At 52.1% G+C, this 10858-nt stretch overlaps 1 protein-coding gene across 1 annotated transcript; it reads right to left on the reverse strand.

The window, feature by feature from the left end:
* Positions 1 to 1416: 1416 nt before the first annotated feature.
* On the reverse strand, positions 1417 to 10858 carry SCNN1B (sodium channel epithelial 1 subunit beta; the record flags this gene model as incomplete). The annotated part of the gene is made up of 12 exons (XM_082064330.1): positions 10545 to 10858; positions 9209 to 9683; positions 8213 to 8406; positions 7285 to 7388; positions 6648 to 6811; positions 6093 to 6200; positions 3783 to 3900; positions 3134 to 3209; positions 2894 to 2951; positions 2575 to 2636; positions 2219 to 2294; positions 1417 to 1782 (listed from the first exon to the last, which is right to left on the reverse strand). The coding sequence occupies exons 1-12, from the start codon at positions 10853 to 10855 to the stop codon at positions 1417 to 1419; spliced, it is 2112 nt and encodes a 703-aa protein (XP_081920456.1). The 5' UTR covers positions 10856 to 10858.

Raw genomic sequence — 10858 nt, forward strand, 5'->3', positions numbered from 1 at the left:
AAGAGCTGTATTCCTCTGTCTATACGAGAGTCTGAACCACCTTCCGTCTGCCCTGTCACCGCTCCACTGGTTTTACTGCTGGCTGAGCTCACACCGTGCCCGGGGTTTGGTGGTTTCCTCGGAGCAGCGTTGGTTGCCATTACCTTTGGAGCTAATCATAAAATTTTAAAAATTCATGAACCAAGTCTTATGAAACTAATGCTGCAGATATTCTACACGTTGTCTTGTAACTACTGCAGCAGCCCTAGAGCAGCTGTACAGCCGTGATTAAGGATTTGACTTTATCAGTGAATTTTGCAGTCAGAAGTTCCCCTGTGCGGGGCAGCATCAGCCGAGCTGGCGGCACCTCAGCTGGCAGAGCGTCCCCCGGTCCCTGTCAGCACCCAGACCCCCTCCCGGCCGAGGGGAGGTGGGGAGACCATGACAGCTCTGCCCCCGTGCTGGGGGTTGGAGTGGGGTCCCCCTGGCCGCAGTGTCCCCACCAGCCTGCGCTGGGCACCCTGCCCAGGACATCGTGTTCCTGGGCGCGTGATTTAACCACACGATTGTTTTTCCTCTTGAAGTTTTGCAAAAGTACTTGAGGGAGGCAGGTGCCGGTGGGTTGTGATGGGCTCCTGGGAGCACTGGGTGCCAGGTGAGCTCCCGGCCCCGTGGGGTCGCCAGACCCCTGACCCCTCACGTCGGAGCGAGCGCAGCACCTGCCCTTCCTGCATCAGCCATCAGCATGTGCTGGTGCTGAACTGCACCCACTGCCAACGGGAAACTTAAACGCAACTTTTAAATTAATTTATTTATTACCGAGAGTGTGGTACTATTCAAGGGCTTGGCACTTTCTCCCCACACCTGGGCCTTTATGGAGTTTGGAGTATTTGTCTCTGACACACATTAACAGCCGTGCCCGCCTGTGCTGCAAGCGGTAACAAACCCTGGGCAGCAAACGCAGACACGGCACCATGGGCTCCAGAGCACAGGGACCGTTTTCTTTCACTGTTACTGTTGTGGACATTTAGGGGTGGAAGTACAGCAACTTCAGCCATCAAAGGTACTTTGGGTCCCAGCCAAAGGCTCTGGCTGCACAGCAGCACACTCTGAGCTGTGTCCTGGCATCAGACAGCACACGGTGTTGGCACCAGAAACGGTTCTATAGCAAAATACTGATGTATACACACTCTATGTGCTAAAGCCAGAGCTTGGCACCGACTCGAGATTTATTACAGGGTTTATTAGATGGAGAATCTTCACAGTGAACACTTTAAGGTGGGGAGGGGAGGACAGCCAGGGCTTTCTAGTTCCTTCCTGATTTTGGTGGAGAGCAGAAGATTTTTCAGCAAGTGACACCCTGAGCTCGGTGATGGCAGATGTGACACTGAGCACAGCAACGGCCACCTGCCATCGGGAGGTGATGGGACACACCACTCACTCGGTTTCTGCATCGCTGTCGGGACCAAGGATGTCAAGGGGCTGGACACGCAGTGAGTCATAGTTGGGAGGGGGGGTGCCAGGCTCGGGGGGCAGCGCCTCGTCCCTGGGGAGGGTCCCCGTGTCCTCGGGCTGGAAGCCCAGGTTGGTGTGAGCCTCCACCAGCTCCGACACTGTTGGGGGCGCGTCCGGGTACCGCATCTGCGCCCGCTTCTGGTTCAGGCCCTTGCACCAGCTGATGATGTGAATGATGGTGATCCACAGCGAGTCGATGATGATTTCCCCAAACTCAATGAGGCACAGCACTGAGCCCCCCATCCAGAACCCAAACTGGCCTCCCAGGTTCGACAGCAGCCACACAATCTGCGGGAGGAGGGCAGGGGTGAGCCGCGGCGGTGACAGTGACCCTGGTCCCTGATTGATCCCTGCCCATCACCATGTGCTGGTGCTGAGCCAGGGGATGCTCCTGCCGCAGGGACCTGCAGGTCCCTCTCAGTGTGTGTGCTGTGCTCCCCGGGGAGCTGGTGCTGCTGATCTGTGATGCCCCGTGCTGGGGATGGGAGGTGGGGGGGAAGAACAACCTGGGGGCTGCAAACCCCCTGGTGGAGGTGGCTGTGCTGGCACGGCCGTGTGAAGCAGCAGCACTGGGAGCAGGTCCCAGCGAGGGGCGTCTCCCGGCAGGTCTGAGCAGCCCCAGAGGCTGAGCCCCGTCTGTGCGTTCGGGTGACACATTTCTGCGGCTGCTCCCGGGCACTGTGGCGCATGGTGGCACCAGCGGGGGGGCAGGATGGGCACTCACCGTGGTGGCAGCCGACTCCGAGATGGTGCGGTAGTTGTACTCCTGGAAGTAAATGTTGAGCTTGATGATCCCGTTTCTGTAAAGGACAAATGGCAGCTCAGTGCAGAGCTGGGCTGTGGTTAATGTCAGTTTTAAGTGTTTGAGTTTGTCTGACCCGCTTTGTCGCTACGGGGAGCAGAAGATATGTGTGAAGTGTGTTTCAGGTTTGCTTTCTGTATCTTCCAGGCGAACATGTGCCAAATCTTGTCCTTCCTTTGCATTAGCACACGCGTGCTCTGGCCCATTGCCAAGGCTCACGTTAATCTAATGTTAACAGGCTCAGTAGAGATGATAAAGTGGTTGTTCCTTTTGCTCACCTGTCCAGAGTCACATTTGTTGACATATCCCTTTCATAAGACAGAATATGGAAAATCCAGTCCTAGGAAAACAAAATTTATTCAGAGCTGATAAGAAGCATCCTCACCCATGGGGCAGGAGCCCGAGGAGGAGCCGCCGTGGGGATGTCCCCGCTCCATCCCAGGCCCTGGCACTGGTGTGTGTTTGCAAGCTGAAAATGTGTAATTTAGCAAAGAAGCACTTGCTACCTGGACATTAGCTCACAAAATACAGAGTGATTCATGCGGCTAAGAACAGGCAATTATTAATGACTGTTCCAAAACAAGAAATGGCTGTTACCTCTGAGGCTTCGGATGGCCAGTCTGCCATGGAGATGGTCATCTTGTACTGTGTGTCACTGCAGAGGAGAGGAGAGCATTGGCACGGAGGTTTCTCCTCCTCTGAAGTCACTGGAACTTCAATTCTCACGCAGAAGAGCAGCCCCGCGTGATTTGCTGCCATTTTAGAAAGGTCGGAGTGACAGGACCCGGGATGTGGGATCCCCGGCACCGTCCCAGCCACCAGCACCCAGGTACTCACTTGCATGTTTCCTTACAGGAGTCAATACAGATCTGTCTGTCCCTTATGCTTGATCTCAGTGACGAATAGCAATATGCTGTTTGGTGAAAACAAAAAATCAAAGTGTCTGTTTAGATAAGGACCCCACTTACTGGATTATATCCATTTTGTGTAACAGAACGAATGTTTAGGTATGAGCCTACTGCAAAGATTTGCCATCTTCCTCTCTAACCTTCCTTGCCTTGAGAAACTCAGGCAAAGCAGTCAGACGATTTAATAGTACATTTAGAGTATTTTTTTTCTGCAGACAGTGTCGGTAGAGCCAGGTCGCCCGTGTCCGTGGTTTCGGCACAGCCCTGGCCCGCTGCCTGCAGAGCTGCCGGCCCTGCCCGCCCCGGGGAGCATCGTCCCGCAGCTCACGCATCCCTGCAGAGCCGATGCTGCAGCGTCCCCTCTGCTCCCCTGGTACCCAGGGGCTCCCGTTGCTGTCCCTGGCTGGAGATTTCGCCCCTTCACCCCAGCACCGACCTGAATGTCCACGCGGAATCATACTCAGGCAAAACCATCCACCTCCTGCATTTACAACAGCAACAACACTTGTGGCTGCTCCCACCCCCCATGTGCCAAGACCCAGAGAAGGCTGCGCAGTTAGTGATGTTCATGTTCTTACCCCAGCCTGGGTTATCTTCATTATTGCAATAATTTACCCCTTCAGGTAAAGGGAACATGTAGTGACCACATCCACAGGTTTCAATCATGTGAATTTGGAAACAAGAGCGCAGACAAGCCTGAAAAAGGGAAGGGGGAGATGGTCAGATATGGGCTGAATCTGCACTGAATCTGAGTCTGCACTGGCCTGGAGAATTGCTCAGCTCTGAGGTGTTTTCTCTCCTTTGCCCTGAACAGCTGATTTTGTGGCTGCACACAGTGAAGGCTGAAGCTGCAGAGGGAGCACACACCGAGCATCGCTGACATCGCTGACAGCACACACCGAGCATCGCTGACAGCACACACCGAGCATCGCTGACAGCACACACCGAGCATCCCGGCGGCACGGCACTGAGCATCACCAGTGGCACAGTGGGCTCTGCAACCTGGCACAGGTGACACCAGCTTCCCAGCAGCAAGAGGAGGTGGGTGGCTATGCTGCCAGGACCCTTTTATTTCTGATGCATTTTGGTGACTGCTCCTCCACATTTGAAGGCACATCCTGGTGACGAGCTGCCCGTGGGTGTCACCTCGCAGGAGGGGACTCAGTGCCTGCTCCAGATTGCACCAGGAACTGCTCATTTCTGAACTATTTAGGGCTTCATGGAAGAAATATGGAGTTTCCAAAAAGGAATGAAAATGTTCTACTATGCCCCTAGACACTGCTGCTGTCTCCAGGCTTCATAGGACATACTGACAAAGGGCTGGTTTCCACTTTAAAGCTGGGACTCTAAAAATACCTCAACATAAAGAGCAGGGTTTAGAAATCTGAATTATCTTATCTGTACATCTGCGTCTCCCCTCGAAAGGATTGCAGCCCAGCGTGCGGGCTCAGCTCAGCCAGGCGTGAAGGCAACTGGCTGGGATCGGAGGGGGATTCTGAACGAAACAGTGCACAAAGCAATAACAAAGTCTATGAAAAGATAATTAAATTTAACAGCTCCAGCTTGGTAGAACAACCAGAGAATTTCTGTGGGATAGAAAATGCTCATAAAACTCAGTGCAATCGGGGAGTGACGGACCAGCCTGATTTTGCTGAGCAGTCTCTGGAGTGATGTGAATTATGTGCCATAGAACCCCAGTCAGCACTTAGCAACTTTTAAGTAATAATGCAATCCTTTCAAGTATTTGCTTGAACATTATATAAGCATCTTAAAAAGTAGGGTAAGTGGTCCAATTGTTATAATTATATAAAGGCAGAAATATCAACAAACCCTGCCAGACCAAAGCCCTCCCATTTGTTTGGGGTGTATTCTTCAGGTTTTGGTGTTTTTGTTATTGCCGTATCTCACCCTCCCGAAACGCTTCTCCTCCATGTTAAAGCCTGTTACAAATTAACCAGTGCTTAACATTTACACTCTATTTTTCTGCAGATTCAAGGTTTACAAACACTCAACTTTCTCATCCTGCTCTCCAGGTAAAGAACAGAAGGTCAGTCTCCATGTCCTGCACACAAGCTGGTGTTTTTGGGGAAATGTCAGTGGGACGGGGGCTCGAGGTCCATGGGCTGGTGCCGTGGTTCTGCCCCCTGAGCCGGGCAGTGACCAATTGGGGCTGCTCAGGAGCCAAAAGGGGGGACAATGGGAGAACTGGGGGTTTTCAGGGACCGAGGGCCCCAGGCACACCCTGCTCTGGTTTTGCTGTAAGTGGGAACTCTCCGCTTTGGGGAGCTGAGCTCCGAGCTGCAGGGTACAAGGAAAGGACCAGCATTAAACTGTGCTCCTACCCGGAGGTGAAAATATTTGCTTTTCTGTCTGGTAATTTGGACTTTGCTGGTAGGTCGCATATAGCAGGGACTTAAATAACAACAGGGATCCCAGGGGGTTTGCTGTGTTTTGGCTTTTGAGAAAATTAGAAAAATGACTATTTTCTTTCTCTCAGAATGAAACAAAATTCCCACGTGGCTGAGGGAACAGTAACTGTTTGGGGTGAGGATGAAAACTGAAGGTCACACTGAACTGTGCTGCCTGCTGCCTGCAGAACAACACTCCTTACCTTTGGTGCAAGTTTTAATATTTGCATCATTAGGTCTTGCTCCTGCAATGCACAGTTATCCCACTGGATCCACTGGGATCTTTTCCAAACCTGGGGCTACTGAGCGCTCAGACTCGAGTGCGGATTCATTACTAGACAAGAAGGTTCCTGTGATTCAGGTTATGCTTTCTACTTTGTCATTGCTGATGCTGCAGTAATCCTGCAGACTAGTCAAAGATTTTAAGTGCTTTGACGATTTTTCCCGAACAGTCTTGTTTGATTTAGAAACATGTTTTACCTGTATGGAATAGGAAGTGTTATACTGGCTATAGAGGTTTTTCACGGGGACGTCAGAGCCGTTCATGGTGCAGTCGCTGTAGGGATAGCCCATCCGCTCCAGTTCATCCTGAAGAAAACCAACACGCAGACTTCAGTGGTTACTGTTCCTCCCAGGGCCCTGCTGCCTGTTTGCTAGAGACTGTAATTCCTGTATACCCTGCAGGTTTGATAAATTTCAGAGAGCCATAGGGGCAGAGCAGAGGAGCTGCAGCCCGTTCCCTGGGCGGATCAGGGCCGAGCAGGTGGTTTGGGAGCAGCTTGTTTTAACACGGCACCTGCTGACATGCTAAGAGAAGGGGAACAATGACTTGAGCTTAATATTTTGGCTTCAGTAAAGTGCTTAGCCAGGACAGTTACATAAAAGCCTCCATAAACGGTTCCAGCCTGTGGCCAGCCCACACCTCGTCTCTTTTGGTTTGAGCCAGTTCAGCCAAGACTTAACACAAACTTGGTTGCGGTCCCATCAGATAACATTATTGTCAGACAATGTGCTCCCGAGGAATGCCAGACATACCACCAGCACGCCGATGGAGGTCTCGGTCCCGGCCATGGCGTAGATGCCCTGGTCCTTCAGGAAGGGGAAGCTCTTCTGCTGGTGCAGCATCAGCCGTGCCCCGGCCGCTGAGGACAGGTAGGGGATGTAGTCCTGCTGGCTGATGTCCAGGATCAGCTTCAGCCCTGGCACATGGACACGACACTCAGAACAGGAGTCATGTCAAAATGGGAATATTTGGGGAAAAAAAAAAAAACACGCCTATTTTCTTTTTACTGTGCACAGAAATGTCTGTTCTGTGGGACAGGACGGATTCACCACAGCCTTGTGTGTAAATACCCACGATGGCAAATGCTCAGGGTGGAAATATCTGAGTGAATGTTCAGACACTGCCTCAGATATTTCAGCTAACAGAATATTCAGACATTGCCCCAGATACTTCAGCTCTCCACATATTGTCCTTCTGCTCCATGTAACATCTGTAGTCACGTTACTTGTTTCTGTGTGACACATTTCCCTTTTGGGGGCTTTTCCCCTTCTGGAAAACCATTCCTCCCGCTGCAGAGCTCCAGAGACACGGCACTAATCCGTCTGGTCCATAGAACAGAAATGGGCAGGGGGACAGAGCAACTCCCCCTTCCTCAGTGAGATCTCTTACCAAACTCGGCTCCGGGGTTGGAAGAATTCAAGGCCTCTTCGTCCATGCCCCAGTTAAAGATGTAGCAGTTACCATGGTCCGGGTGATAGATTTGGGTGAAATTCCTGGAAGAATCACACATACAAAACTCAGATTCTCGGGAAGGACTAAAGGGCTATAAAACAATGCAACTGATGGAACCGGGGCTTGGCAGTGACGGCTGGGATTAATTTTAAATTGCTTAGTTTGTTGAATGGCTGTATAGAAATTTCAGCAGATATAATTTCAATCAATCTACTGTTGGGGAAAAAAAAAAAAGCAAAACAAGGTACTTGTGTGTACCGAGACACACCATGGGGATAATGCTTTGTTGGGATGAAAAGGAATTGTCTCACACAGAGGAGACAGCAATAATTGCTTGGTCTGAGCTATGGTGATGGGTTTTGGTTGGTGTCATGTCACGTTCGTTGATAACAATTCTCTGCTGCCCTCATTGCAGAGGGGCAGGACTTGCAGCCTGGGCTGCTGCTGTGCACTCGTGCTTCTTGAAACTGGATCTATAAATATGACATTCATAAGAAACAGCAATGGCTAAAGTGTGTTCTCAGAGCCTCGTGTAAAAGCTGGGGGGCTGTACCGGGGCTGCAGTGCTGCGCCAGGCACTCGCTGACCCAGCACCTGGGCTGGCAGCTGCTTATCGCAAAATACCCAGGGAAGGTCCCGCTGATGCTGTGAGTCTCGGTGTGTCATGAGCAGAACAGCCCGTCCAAAACTAAAACTCAATCCAGAAACCCTCTGGGAAGTGTTGTTAGAGTTAAGAACCAGCAGAAATCTCTTTATTAACTGATATATAGCTTAAAAAGAGGAAAGCAAAAGGCTGTCATGCCTTTAGTGTCCTGTACCGTTCCCGAGGTAACAGAGAAGGGCAGGGAGCTCAGCATGCACCTACTTGTAGTTGCAGGGCTCAGCCCCGTAGAGACAGGCCAGGATCATGTCCTCAGCCTGGTAGCCCATGCGGATCCTGTCCTGCAGCGGGACCTTGGCCAGGATGCTGGTGGACTGCAGGACATACCACTCGCTCACCGCCTGCGCTGCGCTGCTGAAGTTGCGGTACGTGCAGTTGTCCGAGCCCTGATGGCTGCACTGAGGACACACACAGGCAGGTCTGTCCCTGTTCTGTGGGGGTTTGGCAGGAGGGACGTATGTCGTGTCCCCTGTCCCTGTGCTAGGTGCCAGCCCTGCCCACTGCCCTGGGGGTTGAGGGCTGGGGCTAGCCGGGACCTGTCACATCTGCTGTCACATCTGCAGGTGTTTGCAGACGGGTCCCCCTGGGGGACCCAGCTGGGCAGATTCTCCATCAGTCCCAGTGGGACCTTCACAAGCTCATGGAAAGCATCACATTTGGGTCCATTCTTTAAGGCTGGGGCTGCCCAGGCAGGGTCCCTGGAGCCTCTCTGGGTGCAGAGGGTGGAGGTCACAAGACCCGCATGTGCCCCAGTGAGCGGCAGCAGCTGCAGCCTTTCCCCAGCATTTTGGGTGCCAGCCCTCAGGCAGGGGAAGGCAGCAGGGAGCCCCTGCCCCTAAACTAACACAGCTCCTTGCTGGGTTTCCTTTCATTCAGGGAGGTATATTTAGGGTATGATCCTGCTGGAGGCCCCACATGCAGACATCCAGCATCTTCAGCCAGGTGTCTGGCTGTGTAACCTGCAGGGGATCAGACATACCCTCTGAAATGTAAAAAAAAAAACCCTTAAAATACCTCTCTGCTGCCTTCCTCAAAAAAAACCCAAGCAGACAGACCTGAAGCCGTGAAACAACACACCATAACGGGCAAACCGCCCATGGGCTCTGTGTGCCTGGTGCCGTGAGTGCTGCCAGCACAGGTGGTCCCTGGTCCCAGCACCACCCATCCCTCTCCCCCCAGCACCTCCCGCGGGACCCTCACCAGCTTCACTGCCAGCTTGTACTTCTTCTCTTCCGTTGTCACGTTTGCTGGGGCAGGTGGAGTAGTCGTTTCGTTGCCCATGAAGGTTTCGTTGCCCATGAAGGTTTCGTTGCCCATGAAGGTTTTGTTACCCATGAAGGTTTCGTTGCCCATGAAGCTTTCATTGCTCTCAGCCATTTCATTGCCTATGGAGGTGTGGTTATCCTCAGTGGTTTGGTTACCCTCAGTGGTTCGATTGCCCTCCACAGTTTGGTTGCCCACAGCAGGCTGGTTGCTCTCAAAGATGTCCAGGATGATGGGGTTGTCTTTGTCATGCTCATCGATGAGGACCAGGGGTATCTGGTTCCAGAGCTCCATGTTGAGCGGTGTGGAGATGTTCTCGCTGCTGTTCCCCGGTGTGGGCTGCAGGATCCTCTCCAGTGCCGCTTCGATGAGCCTGTCCAGGTCTTTCAGCAGATGCTTCACCTCCGAGTATCTGCAGGACAAAGAGCCATTACCAGACGGTGTCATGGCGGTGGGGATGTGCAGCAGCTTGGCTGCGGCTCCGCTGACCCAGACCTTCCCGGGGCCCTCGGGTTGCTGCCGAGAGACCAACAGGGGAGCAACAGAGCACGGCCAGCTCGACACGGGCATCCCAGCAGCTGCAACTGGGTGGAAAACCAGTGGAAGGATAAACAGAGAGTGCTGCGGTGGTGAACCCGCCAGCGCAGAACGCAGCTGGTTGTATTTCAGTAAATCACTGTGGTTTACACAAAACATCTCTAGCCAGCAGTGAGAAAAAACAACCCCAAAGTAATTCCTGTGTGTTAGTTGAGAGCATCTTGCCTTGGGCTGAACTGTTGCACGAATATAAATTTAAAGCAACTGTTACAAAGATCAGTTACTCCTTTGGAATTAGGCTGAGTTCTATCCCTGCAGGTCCCAGCTGATACTAATGTTTAACCAGCTCTTAATGGCCGAGTGTGAGCGATAAGAGGTACGTTCACAGCGAGGAAGGAGGAAGAAAGGGATTGTGGGGAAAGATTGAGAGACTGATTTTGGTTGTGACAAGTTTTGACACAAGCCAGGGAAAGTTTGCAGGAGGAAATAGCCATCATTAGATTAACTGGTACAGTGGGACATCCGGGCAAGCGCACAGGACATGGAGCCTCCTCTGGACCTGAGCCATCGTCTCTGTGTTGTGCTCCATTATTTTGTTTTTAATGGCACTGGATCATTTTCATTGATGCTCCTAACGTGATATATGAGACAGGAAAGGGTCTGTGGTACCTTATGCCAGCAGTAGATCTGAGGGTGTTAGAGCACAACGGCATAAATTAGGTGAAGAAAAACTTACTTGAAAGGGTTGGCATTGCAGACCGTGACTGCTGGGAACTTCATGGTCTTAAAGCCAATGGAGAGAGAGGATGTGACGTTATAGGAGAGGTAGGTGTTGATGAGGATGCCCCACTGCCAGAAGACCAGAGATGCGAAGAGCAGCGTTAGGAAGAACCAGATGAGTTTCTTCTTGGGCCCCTCTTTGATGATGCGCTTGGGGCCATGGGTGTTGGTGTTGTCGCAGTACCAGACCAGCAGCTCCTTGTAGGTGTAGCCGGGGCCCTTCTGCAGGCGGTGCAGTGCGCGGATTAAATACTTCTTCAGGTTCATCCT

The sequence above is a fragment of the Streptopelia decaocto genome (assembly GCF_964273445.1).
Source record: "Streptopelia decaocto genome assembly, chromosome: 13".
NCBI lineage: Eukaryota > Metazoa > Chordata > Aves > Columbiformes > Columbidae > Streptopelia > Streptopelia decaocto.